The 20,317-nt window shown below is 32.2% G+C and overlaps 1 protein-coding gene across 4 annotated transcripts in view; it reads right to left on the bottom strand.

The window, feature by feature from the left end:
- Window positions 1-672: 672 nt before the first annotated feature.
- Window positions 673-20,317, bottom strand: part of LOC145680853 (potassium voltage-gated channel subfamily KQT member 1-like) — a 422,605-nt gene continuing 402,960 nt past the window's right edge. For all 4 annotated transcript variants that reach the window (XM_081751981.1, XM_081751982.1, XM_081751983.1 and 1 more), the window contains 4 exons: window positions 14,375-14,498; window positions 11,548-11,704; window positions 5,483-5,605; window positions 673-3,517 (listed from right to left, as the gene is read on the bottom strand). In XM_081751981.1, coding sequence (XP_081608107.1) covers window positions 3,416-3,517; window positions 5,483-5,605; window positions 11,548-11,704; window positions 14,375-14,498 — 506 coding nt within the window. In that variant the 3' untranslated portion in view covers window positions 673-3,415. The remainder of the gene's footprint in view (window positions 3,518-5,482; window positions 5,606-11,547; window positions 11,705-14,374; window positions 14,499-20,317) is intronic.

Here is a 20,317-nt window from a genome sequence, read left to right as displayed (position 1 = left end):
GCTTATTGTTTTCATTTCATTCTTTTTCATCATCCTTCACTTGCATTTATCATTTATGTTTATTATTTGCAAGATATTAAACTTATTCCATATATCATTCTACTTACAGATTTCTGTAATGCCTGAATATTATTTGTACTTCCGTGCTTTCGACACTACCCTGCTGTCTTGGTCACGGAAGATAAAAAGAGGAAGAAGAAAATTAAAAACATCAAGGAATAAAATTGAACAGACTTACTAAGGGAAGAGCGGTGCTGGAACACACTTTGTTAAGTTTAACAATCACACATCAATGGTGATGATGTAATTTGCAATATGATGGAGTCAATTTGTGCGCTCTTTTATTCTCTAGTGAAAGGTTAGTGATGTTATTTTTGTTGCTGTGCGACTTTCGTAACTACTGCTTCCTGTTAATCAGTTAACCATCCCTTGTCTATTTTTTGTGAATAAATAAATTTTCAAAAACGAGTCTATTTATGGTTCCCAATATATATATATATATATATATATATATATATATATATATATATATATATATATATATATATATATAGTTGGTTTTGCCTTTGCAACTTTCATGGCAATTGCATTTTTTTTCGTAAATATCCGATTTCTCATTTGGTTCCATGTAATGAAAAATTGATATTTACTAACAAATACAGATGCCATGAGAGTTACGTAGGTAGAACCAAAAGAAATCCAAAGGCCGTTACAAGGAACATATTAGGGATTCAAAAGCGGAAAATTTGGCACTGAATCTTAAAAGAGTAATATATTATATATATATATTTGAAAATTTATTTATTCACTAAAAAAATTAATTTGGACAAGGGATGGTTAAGTGATGAATGGGAAGCAGTACAAGATTCGCACAGCATTGGCACAACAACGAAAATAACACCACGATCTGGCAACCTTTCACTAAGAACAAATAAGCGCACGAATTGACTCCGTCATATTGCAGCTTATATCACCACTATTTGATGTGTGATCGTTGAATTTGATAGTGTGTTCCAGCACCACTCTTCCCTTGGTAAGTTCATTCCATTTTATCCTTTGATGATTTTATTTTTCTTCTTCTTGCTTTTGTCCTCCGTGACCAAGACTGCAGGGGAGAGTCGAAAGCTCGGAAGTACAAATAATATTCAAGAATTACAGAAATCTAAGTAGAACTGTAGAATTCCTGAGGTGTGGCTTCACACTGTCTTAATTTCATATAGCTTCCAGGTCTGGTGATTGCCTGGGCAAAAAAACAGAAGAGTAATACAGCAAATATCTAGAGGTATAACGTTGCCACCTTCAGATTTAGAAATTATAATTTTTATATTCGTATTGCAATAATGAAAAATATAAGATACTTAAATTTTGTCTTCTATAGAATCACTTATCCAAATAAATTTCGCAAAGATTTGCAAGCTCGCATTGACTATATTTTTCTTCATAATGGAAAAAGTTGCCGTGTACAACACTATTTCTTTCTTCCAGTTAGAAAACACGATTAAAGTTTTCTTTTGTACTGCTTTATACATATCTTTATCATTCGTCCCATTATTGCCATTTAACCAACGTCTGGATTCAATTGTTTTTTGTTACTTGCTAGTTAGGTAGTCTTGTAGACTATCCCTAGTTTTTGTGTTAGATGTTTAAATTTGTGTTCTATTTACATAAGCTGACTGGGTTTATATTTATCTATTAATAAAATTCCGATTATAGCAAATAAGATATTTTAGGAATGAAAATAAATTTTCGGAAGGAAGTCTTTATTTGTAAGGTACCACCTGGCCATTTACTTTGTAAGAATGAGAAAAAATTTGAGCAAATTTAAATAAGTGGCAACAAAATTCAGAAAGGAAATTTCTCGATTACTAAGAGTGAATATTCTTGATTGTAAATATATATCAATTTTTCATATGTACTTTGCTACAAGATTGTGAAATATTTCAGAATATCTCTAGAATATAGAAACAATATGAACATGTTCAATGGTGACACGAAAGTTTGCAATTTTAGAGAAATTCTGCATTTTGGAAATCTAGAATTGAACATAAATAATTTATTTATTCATTATTTAATTGCATAATTTACAATACGATTTCACATCTCTCAGAATCTATGGACTTTTAAGTACTATAAATTCTATAATATTTAATGTATTAGTATCTAATACATTATTAGATCACGGAGATATTATTATTATTATTATTATTATTATTATTATTATTATTATTATTATTATTATTACAGATAGTGAAAATTAAATTATGGATATTTCTAATCATATTTCTCTTTTTACTTGATTTATTTCGATGATTTCTAAAGAGCAATTTAAAGGTAAATATAAAAAGAATGTTATAATAAAACATATTTGAATCCGTATATATTATTTTATGGTATATATGAAACAAGTAAATTAATTGGTATGTTAATTTCCAACTGCTGGATATAAAACAATGTTACTAATTTATTTTACTGTATATTAAATAAGGAAGTCTTAAATTTATTGAATAAACATGTACTTTTTTTGTATATGAATGCATGATATAAAAACGTTATCAAAGAACACCCATTTAAATAAATTATTTTCCTTATTTCGGAACGAACAAGAAATAAATATTCTGCTTTACAAATTACAAAGTAAGACATGTATATATAACTCTAGATTAATGTATTACGACCAAGAAATTTTATGAAATATATTTACAATTATAATTACCTTCAATATATTAAAAGGATTATGCTTTCTTAAATTGAATAATAGAGGTGCACTAGTTTTATAGAAATTATACCATTGTAATACAAAAACATCGTTTCAGAAATAGAACTCACTGTTTCTTTGTATTTATTCTAATATTATATAGATCCAAAGGATACATATCGTAAATCCAATTACAGTTTACCTATAGAGCATTGGAGAGATTGTTTATTTTAATATAATAAGAAACATACAACAGAATAAATACATAAAAACACGAAAAAGAATTAAAATTTTGAACTGAGAATGATTAAGAACACCGAAACTAAGTTAATATTTCCACACAACCTTTATTGAGTATTAACCACAAACATTTTTAAAAAATTTAGAAAGATCTATTTACAATAGAGCATGAAAACAGGTTGAGGTAAATATTTCGTTAAAAGAAATCGAAAATCCTGTTGTTACATATAACAACACACTTTGCCATAGTGTAGCCACTTGAATATAGATATCTTAAGTATATCTGAAAAATGTTATATTTTTGTTACATATCTATTTTGCAATGAAGTAGGTTACAATTTAACACTTCTAGAAATATAATAAATAAATATATTCAACTTTTATATATTTAACAGAAAATTATATTGTTCCATCAGCCGATAAGAAAAAAAAAGTTTAAATATTTCTTTGTAATGTCACAAGCTCCACTGGTTTTCAAAACTAAACTTCATCTTCTATGGATTTTATAGGAATCTGCTGTTTTTGTGCCACAGCATTAAGGACATACACTAACTGGTCCAGTTTTTTATCCATCACAGACAACTGTCAAAAATAAATTAAGAAATAAAGTTAGTTACATCCTTCTTTTGCTAAGTGATTGCTACAATTACAATAAGATATATTAGAGATTAGATCTGTTTCTGAGTCAGATATTTATGATACTAAAATTTAACACATGATGAATACTTTAACACAGCTTTCTTGTGACTACATGGTTAGCACACGTGCGTTCGGTATGGGAGATTCGGATTGATTCCTGGTGGGAGTTCATGTGTCTCGGATGGCACGTTAAGCTCTAAGTTCCCATTTCATACAGTTTTGGAGATGAAAAAGGATGCCAAATCCACATTTCAAATCAACCAACCAATAATTATAATTTATAATTATAATTTATGGAGCAAATGTCAAACAGTAGGTTTAAAAGGACGGAAAACTATATTATCTGATGTGCAAAGTGTATGAAGATAAAGTTTATCTTACACATAAAATCCAGTACTATTTAAACAAAGAAACAGTTTTAAAAGAAGATAGTTTTATGAAAACAGACTTAGTTATCTTTGTGATATAAAATTAAAAAAAAAAAAAAAAAAAGAATTGTCGCTTGGACGAAATACAGATTTGTGTCTGGTTTGTAGCACATTAGCTGATATATTATCGGTAATGTGATGGTATGCAATATACCAGTCAATGCAATATACTGCTATAAAATGAATCTCAGATGAGTTGACTAGTCTGAAAATGGCATGAGTAAACTTCTGTTTCGCTATTGAATTATCAGAGAGAGTTTTCATTTCTAGACAGAGTGCTGGCGTGCGATCAAGAGTGGATGATTCTTTGCTCAGTCACTATTGGTTGGCAACATATTGACCTGCTCCCAAACAACTGAAAATTCCTACTGTATCAACAGAATGTTGTGTTCCGCGTTTGGTCAAACATATTGGATGTTTATTAGATCTCCTCGCGTTGTGCAAAGAAATTGCTCTTTCAATTGTAATGATAGCGATGTGACCATTATTGGCGCTTAGTTCTAAAACACTTATACTGACTTAAGTCGACTGCTGACAATTTATAGTAGTAGTTCAATAACAAATACTTCAGTTAAGGAAAGTTTGGTCTGCTGTATATACACAATTATTTGTTTTATACGTACTAAGTAACAGTATAAATATATAATAATTTAAACTAGTACATATGGATTGCTAGTGTACAGAAATAACTTAAATAATTGGTGATCCCAATGTGCAGGTCCCAGTTCTAAAGTTTCTATAATTTTTTATCGACAAAAAGACACCGAATAGCTAGAATTGTAAATACCATCGATCAATAAATTATTCCACCTAATTTGCTCTGCTATTGCTCAAATTAGCTAGAAACAACAATGTAGATACTTCTTGAATTTCTTTAATTCAACAGGTACAATTTAGTTTGCGACAAACATGTTAGTTTTAACTTAAAAGTGTGTTATTTGTACATTTATAATCACCAGACAATTGAATCCGTAAGACGTATTAAGATTCGTGGGAAAAAACGTTAATGCTTTCATGAGTAAGATCCATAATTTGCAAAGTCTGTCACTTGATGGAATACACATCCTTCAAACGATAACATCAAGGTGTCTTTTGGCTTATCAGCTACATACCGACATTTTGCTTTAAAATTCTATAAGTAACATTCAAAATCCGCAAACATCTACACACAGAAAGTTTAAAATTTTAAGCAAAATATGTATGGCACTTCACTAAAATTCAAATCCTGTATCATTTCAGGACTTTTAAATGTTAAATAAAATCAGGGGTTTATTATAAGTTTTAAGTCTTATCTTCGAGACTGAAGTTCCAAGATCTAACACCCTAATTCTTCCTAACTAAAAGTGTACTTTTTTCTATTAAAAGATAAAGACTAATCATTTCAAGACGAAATCGTAATAGAAAAATTGTAGTAATGAACTTCAAACTAATCACCGATTTAAAAGCGATCTTTCCAGTAAAACTGTAAATAACTTATTACCTGTTGTTCTACTCTATAAAGACGAGCACCAATGGTCATGGGCTTCACATTTCCAGCCCTGTCAATACCCGCTAAGTAACTTCCTGGTTTCCCCAACGTTTGGTCCAGCCTTCGTTGTAACTCCTACAAATAGAAGATAATAGTTAGGAATAATTTTTAAATAAAAACACAGCCTTTTTCTATGCATTCACTTGTCAATCAAGTCAAACCAAGTCAAGTAATTACATTTTAATACGGGTATCCATTTATACATACGTCCTTACTGAAATAATTTTCATAAATTTCTAATAAGGCCTACAAAAAGGTAACATTTCGTCTTTAGTTCGTTGCAATTCTAACTAGGTACTAAAGATAGAATAGGTTACAACTATTTTCCAAGAAAGACAGGAAATATTTTATTAAAGTAAGGCTGAGAGTAATTACGGTAACTTCTTGTATTTACTCTTAAGTTTTAAATATGAGTCTTTAAAATATCTACATAAATATTTACAGGGTTACATTGTGAGATACATAAGACATGAACAAGTTCACGAAATAAAAATAAATACTTTAACATTAATGGCTGCTTAATAATAGAATTTAGGAATTAGATTTGTGGGCTTTCGGCATCTATGGCCATGTTAGCCTGTCACGTATGAGGGGTAACATCCCTCGGCGATTACACTATACGAGGAAAGGGAAGAAAGGAAGCGGCCTGGGACCTATATGTTAGGTACTATTCCGGCATTTGTCTGGTGTGAATGAGAAAAACATCAATTAGGATGACTGGCCTAAAACAGAATTTCCACTTTTTAACTGGGAATTGAACCCAGGACCGCTCGCAGTTTGATAATGTACTATATATTTACCATTACACTTGTATGTACAGAAAAATATTGTGATAAGTGAAAACTGGAAAATAAACTTCTTGAAAGGAATTAAACAGTTGAGAGAGTGGACTTGGATGAGCTGTAATCAATTAATATAACAAATAAACTGAAGTAAATCGGCAATATAATTTTTGATATATTCACAGAAGTGCTTCATATAGTAACCTTCCACTATAATAGTGACAATAATGAACAATTAGCAACGGCTTCTGTTATTCAAACAAAAGTAACTACAAGATTATATATACATATCATAGCTTAAATGAAAAAGGAATTAATATTTAAAACTAACAAATTCACCCGTGTGTTACTATGGACAATGTTCTGTGTTCTTCCTTCTGGATCTTTCATAAAAATTCATCTGAACTCAAAGTGATGCATATAATTCGAACATTTGTATGTGTATTTTAGGAAAGCCTCACCCCTTTTTCTCCCATTTTAGACCAAATATCTAAAAATCTGAAAGACGGGTTTAATCATTTTAGATAAGTCCAAACACCGAATTTCATGTTTCTAACCGTAAGGAATTCTGAGAGGACATATTTTAATAATTGCAACCATCACTCCTTTTCTTTTCAAGGACAAATATCAAAGAACGATGAAACGCTTGTTTAATTATTTTAAATGAAATATCCAAATAAAAAAATTTCATGTCTCTAACATTGGAATTCCGAGATATGGACATCTTATAATAATTGTAATCTCCCATCTGTTTTGCTTCCCAACTTCTTGTTTTCTAGATCAAATATGAAAAAAAAACAAAAAAAAAACAAAAAAAAAAAAAACGCTGAAATACATATCTAATAATTTTAAATGAGAAATACATATACCAAATTTCATGTCTCTAACCTTAAAAGATTCCGAGATCTGGGCATCTTATAATAATTGGAATACTCACCGCCTTTTTCTTCCCATTCATTTTCTTTGCTTTTCGGTCAAATGTCAAACACAAACACATTTCTAATTGTTTTAAATGAGGAGTCCGAATAATTAATTTTATATCTCTAACCTTCCAATTCGAAGATATGGACATTTTAATATAATAATTATTTCTGCACCCCTTCCTCATCGAATTTCGCACTCCTTCCTTAGTGGCACCTTATATTAAGTCCTAAACACTGTCCAAATTTTAAGGTTCTAGTTTAAGTGGTTTGGCCTAGGTGTTGATCAATAAGTCATTCACTCACTCAGGACTTTTTTAATACACTGACCAGCCAGAACATTATATGGCTTGGCACCTACATAATATCTGGTGTGTCCATCTTTGGCTAGCGGGACAGCAAAGCAATGCAATGCGGTTTGCCATGAAAGCATTGGTAATTAGCTGGAGGCGTGGTGCGTCACACAAACACACAAGTTATTTAATCCCTGTAAATTTCGCAGAAGAGTCTATGAACTCTGATCTGACGTTCAATGGCATCCCGATGGGTTAAACTCGATTAAGATTGGGTAAGTTTGAGGACCATTGCAGCAACTGAAATTCACTACTATACTCCTCGAACCACTGCAGTACAACGTTGGTCCCGTAACAAGGAACGTTGCCCTGTCACAAGAGATCATTCCCAGCTGGAAATACGGCCGATATGAATGAGTGGACGTGATTAGTCATGGCCTGCTGATAGCTAGGAGCCGTCATGGTGCCTTCCACAAACATACTGTACTCGTGGATGATCATCTGACGATTCCCCAAAACATAATCAGCCACCACTGGTCTATCACAATTCTATTGCGCACGTGTCTGTAGCAGCTGTTGCCCTGGAAGATGACTGATTCTGATTCCACCAATATGATTAAGGCAGTATGCTGATTCATCGGACTATGTAATGTTGTGCCATTGCACTGCGGTCTACTGACGATGGGTGTGTGCTCATTTCAGTCATCATGGATGATCAACATTGATATACGTGTAGGACGTCGGGTGTGGAGACTCATATCTTACAATGTACGGTGAACTGTGTGCTCAGATACACTCGTGCTTTGTCCACTGTTAACGTCTGGTATTAATTGTGCCAAGTTTCTGCTCTACCCTGTTGTATCAACCTTGACAGTCAACATCGTCCGACATTTTAATCTGATGTGCTGCCCTATATCCTGTGGTTTGGTGCTGATTTCACCATCCATTTCCCCCCTTTGGAACACTAACCACGTAGCTTGCGAACACCCAACAGTCGCGCTGTTTCCGAGATGCTAGTTTCCAGCCGTGTGGTTATCAGAATCTGGCCTAAATAAAACTAACACCATTGGCCTTTCCCATTCTAAGCACAAATATCAAATCGACTGAGTAAGGTCCGTGTGACCATCGAACGAACGGTTCTGTTGTGCCTCATATCTCTTACGTCAGACTAACGACTTCGTTCAAAAAGTAGCAGGTGGTCAATGTTTTGGCTGAACAGTGTATATAGAGAGAAACAAAAATAGTTAACAAAAAATGGATATTGATGTACAGCTCTGAAATTTTTAGTTAAATTTTTCATCTACTTTGTTATTTAATCTTATCCTAAAAATGGTATTCACAATAAAAACTTAATCACAAATAAAATAAAATCTTCCAGTGTAATACCACAACTGCAAAAAATGAAGAAACTACAAAATAATAATGGGATTTAATCTTAAGAATGGCTGTTTACACTGGAACTGAATGATTTGAAATCTCACTATTCAAGTATGTTGATCCTTGCACATGACGTTTCAAAACAACTCAAGCTTTCATCAGATACTAGGATTATGAGTTTAACGTCTTGCTCAGCAGCAAGGCTATATGAGACTTAGACCTATTGATTAACGTGGAATCCAAACCACATGAGACCCGCCAGGAATTGAACCCAGATGTACAACGGCAAAAGCGCGTACGCTAACCGCTTAGCTACGAAGGGGCTCTTAGATGCTAGGATTAAACAGGAAGGATAAAATTATTGGAAAAATCTAGGGTTATTATTTAGGTCCTATCAAAATATAATGTAAAAAACTAAACGACGGAACGGATAAACACTTCAAGTTCATCAAAATGAAACTATACACTTCATGCTTAACTCAAACTAATAGTTTTCAATACCAACTTCTCGCAGCTCAATTTGGTGCACCAGTACTTTCTGTCGGGATTCCAACTTTCATACATATTGTAGCATTATGTCCAATAGGATTGAGGAATACTTATCCATTATATCCAATGATGCTATTTTACAACAACTACCTGCGTTGAGCAAAAAGCAGATTTCTTCCTTAACTTTTTTTTTCAATACTAAAGATAGTCCTCCAAGTTTGAAGTATTTAATGAACCACTGAACTTAGAGGTATGTCAGGTGCTATTTGCGAGATATTAACTCTTAACTGGACTGTTTTTTTATTATTATTATTATTATTATTATTATTATTATTATTATTATTATTATTATTATTATTGGCATACCCTATATGATGGTTAAGGCAAGTACTAACAACTTAAGGTGTGCTTTTTTTTCTTTCTTTCTTTTTTTCTTTTTTTTTTTTTTTTTTTTTTACATCTTTCTGTATTCCATAATTATCAATTTAATCACTGAAAACTTCAATTATATCTCTTTCTTTTCTTTCCGTTTCTATAAAGATTTCCTTACTAGTGTCTCTGTCAATCCTATCTTGCATTTTGTAGTAATCCATTGAAATTTATATGAAATTGCTGTTTTTATTGAATAAAATTAACGTTTGGTATATCAAATCTAACTTTTAAGTTCCATGGTAATGTTAGCACATTTATCTGATTGAATCTATAGTTTAAAGATAAGCGGAAACTGCAACCAGCTCGATAATTATTTAAGAGCTTATTTAAGTACAAAGTTTTCATCAGCTATTACCATAAAGAAAACTTCCAAACCATGAACTGCAAACGGACTTTGTTTTCAATTCCTATCTGGCTTTCTTCTTTCATTCGTACAAGATTAGTAACAATTACAGATTCTTTAACTGATTACCTCAATAATTTCCAATACTCTTAACTTACAAAATCCACTAAGAATACAGTTATTTTTAAATCGCCAACTACTAAAACTTACCTCAATCTAACTACACAACAATTGTTTACACAACATAATATGTAATAATACCTTTTCTTATGGTATGTGCCCAATTCATGACACTTTCTGTTTACCTTTACGATTTTCCAACAATCTGTTTCTTTCTCTTTTATCAAAGTTCTTTTCTTTCACTATTACAAAACATATAAAGATTTTTATAGGAGAAAAAACTTAATTTTTTTCCTGAATATAATGTGGAATTTATTCGTACTGGAAAGTCAAGTAAGTTTACCACTAACTATTCTATAGTTTTCATCACTATGCATTTTATTTTATTTGACTAAACCAAATTCCACCTAACCTAATTATTTTCGGTTTAATCTCATACTTTTTTCATATCTTTCCAACCTTTTTTTTTTTTTTACTTTGAAAAATAAAAAGAAGTTAGGATGGATGACACGTCGTTCAAGTTCAGCTCACAGTTTAAGTATCTTATTTGTATAAGATTCATTACTGTCGCTTCTAGTCTGACTTTTACTTCAAGTCCAGGATGATGTCTGAATTATACATGTTGAGAGATAGATATATCTTGTTTAGATGTAATATTTTTAAAATTTTGAATTTTCCTTTCGTAGCGAGAAAGTAAATCCGAAACAGATTTGATCGTAAGACTGGCAATTCCAAATTATTGTCTATACAATTTTCTTCCATTTTCCAACTATCAACTGTAAAGCATTCCTTCTTGAGATATAGATCCCATTTTCCTTTTCATCTAAAACTGAATAAAATTACAAATATAATCCTTGATGTCCTCCTTTTTCACATTCACTTCAGAACACTTAAACTACACGAATACCCAGTGGATTCAGATCTAATAATAATCTTCATTACCATTCATGTTCCATTCATGTCCCTTAAAGCTTCAGATACAGTAGAAGTTACAACGCTACAATCTTTTGTTATGGCTCAACAAATACATTATAGGGATACGAAAGTTCCTGATGTTTAAGACATTTTAATGAAACAAAAATGTTCCAGCTTTACTCTTCTTTCATTTATTTATTTATGAAAGCTTTCTAACTCTTAACATAACTTTCTAAATAAAGCAAATATTCAGATTGATACATTGTTAAACATTCATTCATATTATTCAGTACATACACTGTTTTATATTTTAAAAAGCAAACTAAACCCCAAATTTTGTTCTTACCTTGATTCGCACCATCATATTAAGATGCCCTTGACTGTATTGCTCTATAACATCTCGGACATCGTAAGGTTTACGTGCTTGCTGAAATTTTCGCCGAGCTACAAAATATTTTATTTTTCTTATAGCTCTAATAGCATTTTTGTGAGCTTCTGTTAGTCTGTAAGGAAAATATGTTATTAAATTTCATTTCTGAAAATACCCGGAAAATGTATATTTTATATTACTATATTATATATTTTACAGTAGCAATCAATTCGAATAATACAGGATTTAAACTCATATAGTGTTGGAAGACATATGAAACTTAGATCACAGAACTAGAAATTAATTAAAAAAAATATCGAGTAGATAACACTTAGGGTTAGTGCACTAACTATTATAATATTAAGCAAGTGCATATTCTTTCAAACCACTGTTATAACAAACATGTAAATAACAGCATAGAGGATAGTATTGTTAAGCGTTAGCCCAGAAGAAGTGTACCCGTGGGACGTATTGGAAATATCGGCTAAAATTCATTAAAACGAAGCATTATTCAGATTATTTTTGATATAAAACTTACAAATACATTGCATATGTCAAGTTTAAATCTGCAATTGTTTCTAACTGAAATTCCTTTGTTGAGTAATACAATTGGGAAAGAAAAAGTTAAAAATAAACCTTCCTTTTCTTACTTTACTAACTAGGAAACTTGTAATTTTTTCATCGGTTAATGGTGCACTTATTTCTCAAACCAATATTGTTATTCACAAGAAGTATCATAACCCTATTGCAAAGGATCATATATCCTATAACTATCGAAACAGCTCCGTTTAACTTTGACTTTATTATAATTTATAGCAAACGCTCCTCCATTCGTTAAGGCATAGCTCTTTCATAGTTCTTTCTGGATTCAAGCAGTTTCAGTTCTGGCTGTGATATAAATTAGTTTATAATTCATTTAATCAATTCATTTGCTTCTAATATGTGTAAATGCTACAAAATTATTGGTTCTTTTCTGATATTTAATACTAACTTTTTATTGGTATTTCTATGAGATGTGCAATAAATGATTAAATGTTTATGCTAAAAATAACCTGTTAATTTTGCTTAACTAATTTTGGGTGATTGATTTCTTGAAGCATATTATATAGAAAAACCATAAAATAGTTTGATAACGTTGAAAGTACGTAACACAAAGGTAAGAGTAGATATGTTCGTGAAATTACTTAAATCAGATACTTTTTCTAATGTCAACGTATAGACTTACAGTTTAATTTGTTTCGATGTTTATATTAAAACAAAATTAAAAAGGCAGCTAAAATTTTGAATTCACAGTTTGAATTAGCAAAAGTTATTATAGCTTTGTTTTCGTTGGAATTAATTTATTTTATCGTAACGGCTAATTAGGTTGATTACAATATAGACATTAGAATGAGTTTTGGAACATTATTTCTCAATATTAAAGTTCCTATTTGGTTTGGGCTGATTTACTTATGTTTTACATCTCAAGCATTCCAAAAATGAATCTGCAACTTATTACATAATTTATCACGTAATCAAACCACTTATAATCGGAGCAGTGAATCGGATCACTGATTCCTACTTGCCATGAACTACAATTGTTCCTTCTTTTTAAGTCTCTTTTCAAAGTACTCCTGTGTAGTTTACTTCTTCTAAACTCTAACCTTATTTAGAGATAAATTCGAAAATAATAATAATAATAATAATAATAATATGTCCTTGCCGAAACATTACAAACAATAGTTTCGACTAATGCTACTACTCAAAAGCCTAACAGAATTAGTTGTGTTTCTAAGAGTGCAAATATTAGACTGATTTATGAAACGCTTTCTCACTTATGTCTAATGAAGTTATCTAATATATTAGAATTTTCTCTAATAACTAACTTTATTTCCTAGTAATTTTTACAATTAAAACAGTATTTCAGTTATTGCACATGATATTAGGACAATATACGTATTTCTTTTTAATAAAATAGGCTCCAGATCAAGCTTATTTAACGTAATATTAACAAAAGGAGGAAACCAACTTTTAAAACACCAACTCCTCTGTAGCTGCAAATTCAAAGAAGATACACAAAGAATCAAAAAGTGCATGACTAAACCGGGATTTTCGGCGTACCATGCCGATGCGTTAACCATTACGCTATCCAGTCCTCTCCCAGAATAGCCATATTTTTTCTCTCCCTCTTGAAGCCTGTGTTCTTTCACTCAGACCACATGGTCTGTACCACATCTTCCTGTTGTGCTTGGACGATCCAGTGTCTATATTCAGCACACCTCTGACAGTTGTATTATCATTATATTAACGATCACTGTGTATCATTGAATTCGTACCTACAGAAGATTTGGTATGTTAAAAATCGGTTCCTTCTTTCGTTAATAATAATGATAATACAACCATCCGAGATGTTCTGAATATAGACACTGTATTGTGCAAGTGTAACAAAAAGTCATGATACAAATCATATTGTCTGAGTGAAAGAGCGCAGACTTCAAGAGTGAGTATCTGTATGGCTGTTCTGGGAGCGGATTGGGTAGAGTTGTGCTTAACGTATCGGCACGGTACGCCGAAGATTCCAAGTTTCAGTCCTGGTCCACTCATGCACTTTTTCACTCCCTCTGCTATCATTATTTAACGTATATGGTTATGGAGGCTTAGCGACCATTAAACCGCAAGACATTACACAATGCCACACTGGCGGCACAAAAGGATTAACATACAATATCTGTGATATCTGATATATTAGATTTTTTTAAAATTAAGTTTTATATAATGGGCTGAAATTCAAAAATACGTTTTCAGAAATGCTGTTTATACCTACTTTGTTACCCGTTGTGGCTCGTCAATATCAATATCAATTTCATCAGATGCTGCTTCTGTAACACTGCTTGTTTGACTGGTAAATATGGAACCCCGGCCTTCTCTCCTCGCTCGATTTGGTGTGCCTAATTTTCAGTACAATAAAAAAAAAGTTAATATATGTCAAAACGTATTCATAAATATATGCTTATATTAAGTGCACATGCATTAGACCAAGATCAAACATTATAACTTACTGAATATACTTACAAACGTTGCTATTTTGTTACTAGTTTCATAATTAGCATGTTTATTATTACACTTATCTATAACATAATGGACTAATATCTCAACATTACTTTTTCAGAAGTGTTGTACACTTACTTTGTTACCCGTAACACATATCAGTACTTGTCTAGAACATAAAGTAAAAAAATAAAACTGAAAATGGATTCACGTCGTAATTAAGATGGAACATTATCATCATCATCATATTTCATTCTGTTGAAAACCACTATTCATTACGCTCTATAAATATTCTTGAGTTGGAGATTAACATAATTTTTGGATTTGATTTGAGCTAAGCATCTTTTTTTTAGCAGCGAGATTATATAGAAAGTAGATCTAAAGCTTGACGTGGGATCCGAACCCCATGAGCTCCCGCCGAAAATAAAAATTTGGCTTTCCCCGCTAAAGACATGCACAATATCCATATAGCTAATGAGGGGGTTTAAATAACCGTAGTTGCAAGCACATATCGCAACAAATTTGTAGTTCTCAAATTTTCTTCTCCGTCTCTTCGTTCTTTTACAATTTAATATTCAGTTTTCAACAAATATATATGCCTCCTCTAAATACTTTGTAAGGTATGGGTTTCAGTTCTAATTTTGTAATTTGTTTGAATGTATGAAACAACTAGTAACAAAGACGTAAGAAACAAAAAGGTTCTTGGTAGAATACAGACTCCATCACCAAGAGCAAAACGAGTATGTTGAGAGTAGTACTCGAGATGATGTGCTCCGGAGGCGTTTGCATATCGGACAATCATTTGACGCATAGTTCTTTGCTGCTTAGTTTGAGTCGTCCGTCTTGTGACAAATATATCGATCCACTGAGTATTCAGCCCATTCTTGTAGAATGTCCTGAATACTCAGATCTCAGAGAGCGTCACGAACTGCTGCTGACACGTGTTATTCTTGCTGCTGACACTTGCGAGTTTTTCAGATATTTATTATCTCTTCTTTTAGGTTTTTATTTCTATTTTACAGCAGTTTTTTTTTTGTTTCTTATATTTTAATATGTTCGTTCATAAATTTTATTTATGGCAGTCCGTGTTTAGTCATGTTTATAGTGACGGGGACAAATAGCCTCGATGCTGATGTCAACATTAAACTTCAATCAATCAAGTTTCTTTCCTTCATCACTTTGTGGACTAAGCAATTCTATTAGCTTTCTGGACAGCGTTACGGATTTAGCTTATAATAGATCTCCATACGATCACATTCAAAACATTTATCATATTTGACATTCTGTAGGATGACAAGTTGGTACTTCTTATTTGAATTTCTTTATCATTATACTTGTTTTTTATATACAAGAAATGCTTATTTTTTATTTCAGGTATACGGGGAATAGTAAAATAAATAATACTATATTAATAATTCCTTTGCTACCGAAAGTGCGACACAAAACTAAATTACGATGCAAATCTAAAGTTGTTTAGCAAGTTGCTACGCAAAACAAAGTAAAGAAAACTCACATATATATATATATATATATATATATATATATATATATATATATATATATATATATATATATATATATATATATATATATATATAATTAAAAAAAAATCAGCAGATTATTATCCTAGTCGTATTGTTAATACACAATATTTTATTTCCTCGAGATTGAATACACGATATTAGAAATAGTTTTAAGGTAACTTTTAGGACATTTCAAAGTATACTATTGCAGGTTTGGCTAATCTTAAAATTTAAGATGTTCAGATCATTAATCTCCGTTGGTTGATTTTTAGTGTTATATGTTGGCACTTCAATACATATATTCTGTAAGTAATATTCACTATGATTTCTACGTAAGCTTAGATTTCAAAATAAATAAATAAATAAAATTCTCTTCTTATCACTTAATACTTGTACCTTCGCTGTCCCCAACTTTTTCCAGTGTTTATAAGTAATTGAATAGTAGTCGTTATACTTCACGACATAATCTAACTAAACACTTCCTCAAGATTCCATTTGGTTTACTAACTTCATGGACTTAATATTTTAGATTCTAATCTTGATATATAACATGTATCTTACATAAATATGAACTGTAGTTAAAAAAAAAAAAAAAAGGTCAATTTTTGAATATGAAATTTACAGTTCTTGAAGCCACTTGTGCTATATCATTAATGTACACATTAAGTCGGCGAGATAATGGAACCTTTTAAATTTTTTTTTAAAGAAAAGGTATTTTATGAACTGTAGTTCTTTTTATTAACAATATCTCCGTTCCGCATCAATACACCGCTGGGCAGGTTCAACCAATGCTAGCATAGTTTTTAATGTCCTTTTCTGGAATCGCCTCAATGACCCTCCTCACGGCAGACTGGACGTGTGTAACATTGTCACAAAATGTTCCTTTCAGGGCCAATTTTAATTTTGGGAATAGGAAATAGTCACATGGCGATAAATCATAGCGAATACGGAGAAGTGGAAGCACACAGATTTGTTTTTCAACGAAAAGGTCACAAACTGCGACATTCTGTGACATGGTACATTGTCGTGCAATAAAGGTCAACTACCTGGCGCTCGATACTCGGGCCTTAAGCGGACGATTCGGTTCCACAAACGCTCCATCACATTCACTAACAGGTAATATTCACCACTAACAGTCTGACCCTGTGGAACGAATTTCCAAAGTATAATACGTTTGGAATCGTAAAAACAAATCAACATTGTCTTCTCAGGTGAAAACGCATTCTTTTCGCTTTTAGAGAACCTGGGGACTTCCACACAGCACTTTGGCGTTTCGTTTGCGGGTTGTACTTGAAGCACCAAGTTTTATCATCAGTTACAATCGATTCCAGGAATGTTCTGTTTTGTCTGGCTGTTTTAATCAGGTCCTTGCTGTGTTCAACGCGAGCAAGTTTTTAGTTGTCAGATAAAGTGTGCAGGATAAATAGAGCAAAGACTTTCCGTTTTTTTCAATCCTTTGTTAAACTTCGTGAATTATGTCTTTCATCGTATTTGATTCCTTCGCCATTCATCTCACAGTCGAATTCGCATCGTGGGCTATCATTTCACGCATTTGTTCCACCAACTCATCGCGATTTTTGTTTTCCGGTCTGCCTGGCTTTCAGTAGTCTTCCAAGGATTTACGACAGTCCCGGAATCGCGTATACCACTCAAACACACGTGTATGAGATAAGCACTTATTACCGTACACTTGTTTCATCATTTCCAATATTTGTGTAAATGTTTTATTTAGCTTGAAACAAAATTTAATATTGCTCTTTGCTTCATTGTGTTTTTGTGATGAGCTGACATCAGATTAGTGACATCAGATTAGTAATCAAATGCAGTTGAGTTCATTCCTCATGTTGTTTTGGTTTCTTGTGAACTACTTTTTAATTAACATTATTATTTAGCTTTAATAACTATATGTTAAAACTATTTTGCTAAATACAACTATTATTTAAAAAGTAGTTCACAGGAAACCAAAACAATATGATACGTAACCAAATGCAGTTGAGTTTGTTCCTCTACTCGTTGCCTTAACTTAGATCTTAGGGAAATTGTTTTCTGGCAACACTGTAATTTATATGGATGGCAACACTGAATATTCTTCAGGTTCATAATTTCTGTTGTAGAATAGCATTATCTATGATTGTGGTGACTTGCATTTCATTATCTCCTTTCACTGATGAATAAACAAGCAAAAGAAAAATGGTAAATTTTGTTTATTTTTAGTAAGGCAGGCTCTTAAGGAGATGCGTATCTTCCTTGTGTTATGTAAAATTTCTGGAAATTTTGAATCCATCAGAAAATATTTTGTTTGGAAATATTGGCAAAAACTGGAAAAAATAATTTAAAAACTATTACTTCACCTGATGCTAATCTTATTTGCTGTAACATGTCTGCAGCATATATACAATGTATTTTGCTAGCAGGAAAAATACTTAAGCAACAAGTTTTAATTTTACTTTTTAGTTTTCTGATTTCTGGTAAAATTCTTCTTTATTATTTGTATTATTCGAAAAACTCAAAGAGAGATATGATATTTACACATACACCCATACACCGCCCAAGTGCGCAAATTTGAGCAGCGAGAAATATAAAGGTAACCAAGAAAGTTCTGTCGCTTTTTCACCCACCACCTTCGAACAGCGATATGTCACCTAAGACGTAACTGAAAGATCAAGATAGTCCCCATCAGCATCGACGACCTTCTGCCAACGTTCTGGAAGACCATGGATTCCATTGCGGCACAACTTAGTGGGCCGTTAAGCGAAGAAGGTATCAAAAGTGCATTTTGCACCTGTACTAGGGATTTGAACTGGCGTCCTCTAAGATGATTGTCCAAGGAATGGAAGAGGTAATAATCGGACGGTGCAATGGCCAGGGAGTATGGCTGATGCAATAGTGTTTCCCATCCAAAGTACCGGGTCATCCTAGCTATGTGGGGATTAGCGTTGTTCTGTAACAGGAGGACCCCTTTGCGATTCAGACGTGCTGGTTCCAGAGTTTTGAGTTTTTCTTGACACGGCTCAACTGCTGACAGCACACAGTTGCACTGATACTCTGACCAGCTGGTAGCAGTTCCCGGTGCAAGATACCGCGAGCAGTCCACCAAACACACAGGAGGGCCTTCTTCTGGTGCAGTACTGGTTTCGGCTGTTTTGGAACTGGTTCATGGCAGTAAGTACGCCAGAAATGTTTACTTGGGGGGTGTTCAAAATAAAAGGGGGGTGTGCTCTCAGAATAGTGATATAATTTTTAAACAAACTCAAACAAGAAAACAGTATATTTTGTTACGCAACTATTGAAATACTACTACTACTACTACTACTACTAATAATAATAATAATATCAGCTCTTCGCAGTGGTAGGTTCAATAAAGTAAGTTCACACATTTGAGCATTTATTATTATTATTATTATTATTATTATTATTATTAAACTAAGTAATACAGTGAAACCTCTCAAAACTGACATCGATGGAACCGATTATTTGTCCGTAAATGAGAGGTGTCCCTAAAAGGAAGGGTTCTCTCTTTTTTTATAACACTACACCACACATATTTATGGCATGGAAGAATAAGAAAGTTTGTCCTCTTACGAAGATGTCCACTATTGAGAGATGCCCGTTAAGAGAGGTTTCACTGTATTAGGAATTACCCTCCACTATTTTACCCAGTAGTTACATGTGAATTGATTACATACGAATTATTGTAATCTAATTATTTTGCAAAATTCTGCTATTATTTCAATTTATTCACCCCAGCAAGTTTTAGTGGGTGATTTTTTTTTTCAAAATATTAATTGGGAAAAAATTCCCTCGTCCCATGCTGAAATCACATTCGTTTAGTAATTAATACTGTACATAGTCCCGATTTCATTATTTTAATGTTCTAACCCTGTTATTAACGTTAATTGTTGTAATATTATTTGATGTCTTAATCTCCGTTCCTGCCCCTTCCTAGCTACGTTTTTGGCTCTCAATATCTTTCATAAGAAAATTATTCATTGATTTAGTTGTTTTCCAGAAATTCAGTTTTTCAATTTATAAATATGTTGTATCTTTCTGTTTTGTCTTCTTTAATATACCCTAATTTTAATAATCCCAGGGCTCATAGTGGTCTGACCTCTTGTAAATAGTTCAAAAGGACCAAAAATGGCCAAAAGCACACGAAAAAGTGACCAAAATCTCATCATGCCTCTTTTTCCCTTTGT

Source organism: Thermobia domestica, chromosome 3 (genome assembly GCF_964235325.1).
Source record: "Thermobia domestica chromosome 3, izTheDome1.hap1.1, whole genome shotgun sequence".
Taxonomy (NCBI): Eukaryota; Metazoa; Arthropoda; class Insecta; order Zygentoma; family Lepismatidae; genus Thermobia; species Thermobia domestica.
Note: the sequence above shows the minus strand (reverse complement) of the source record. Positions and strands in the feature narration are given on the sequence as shown.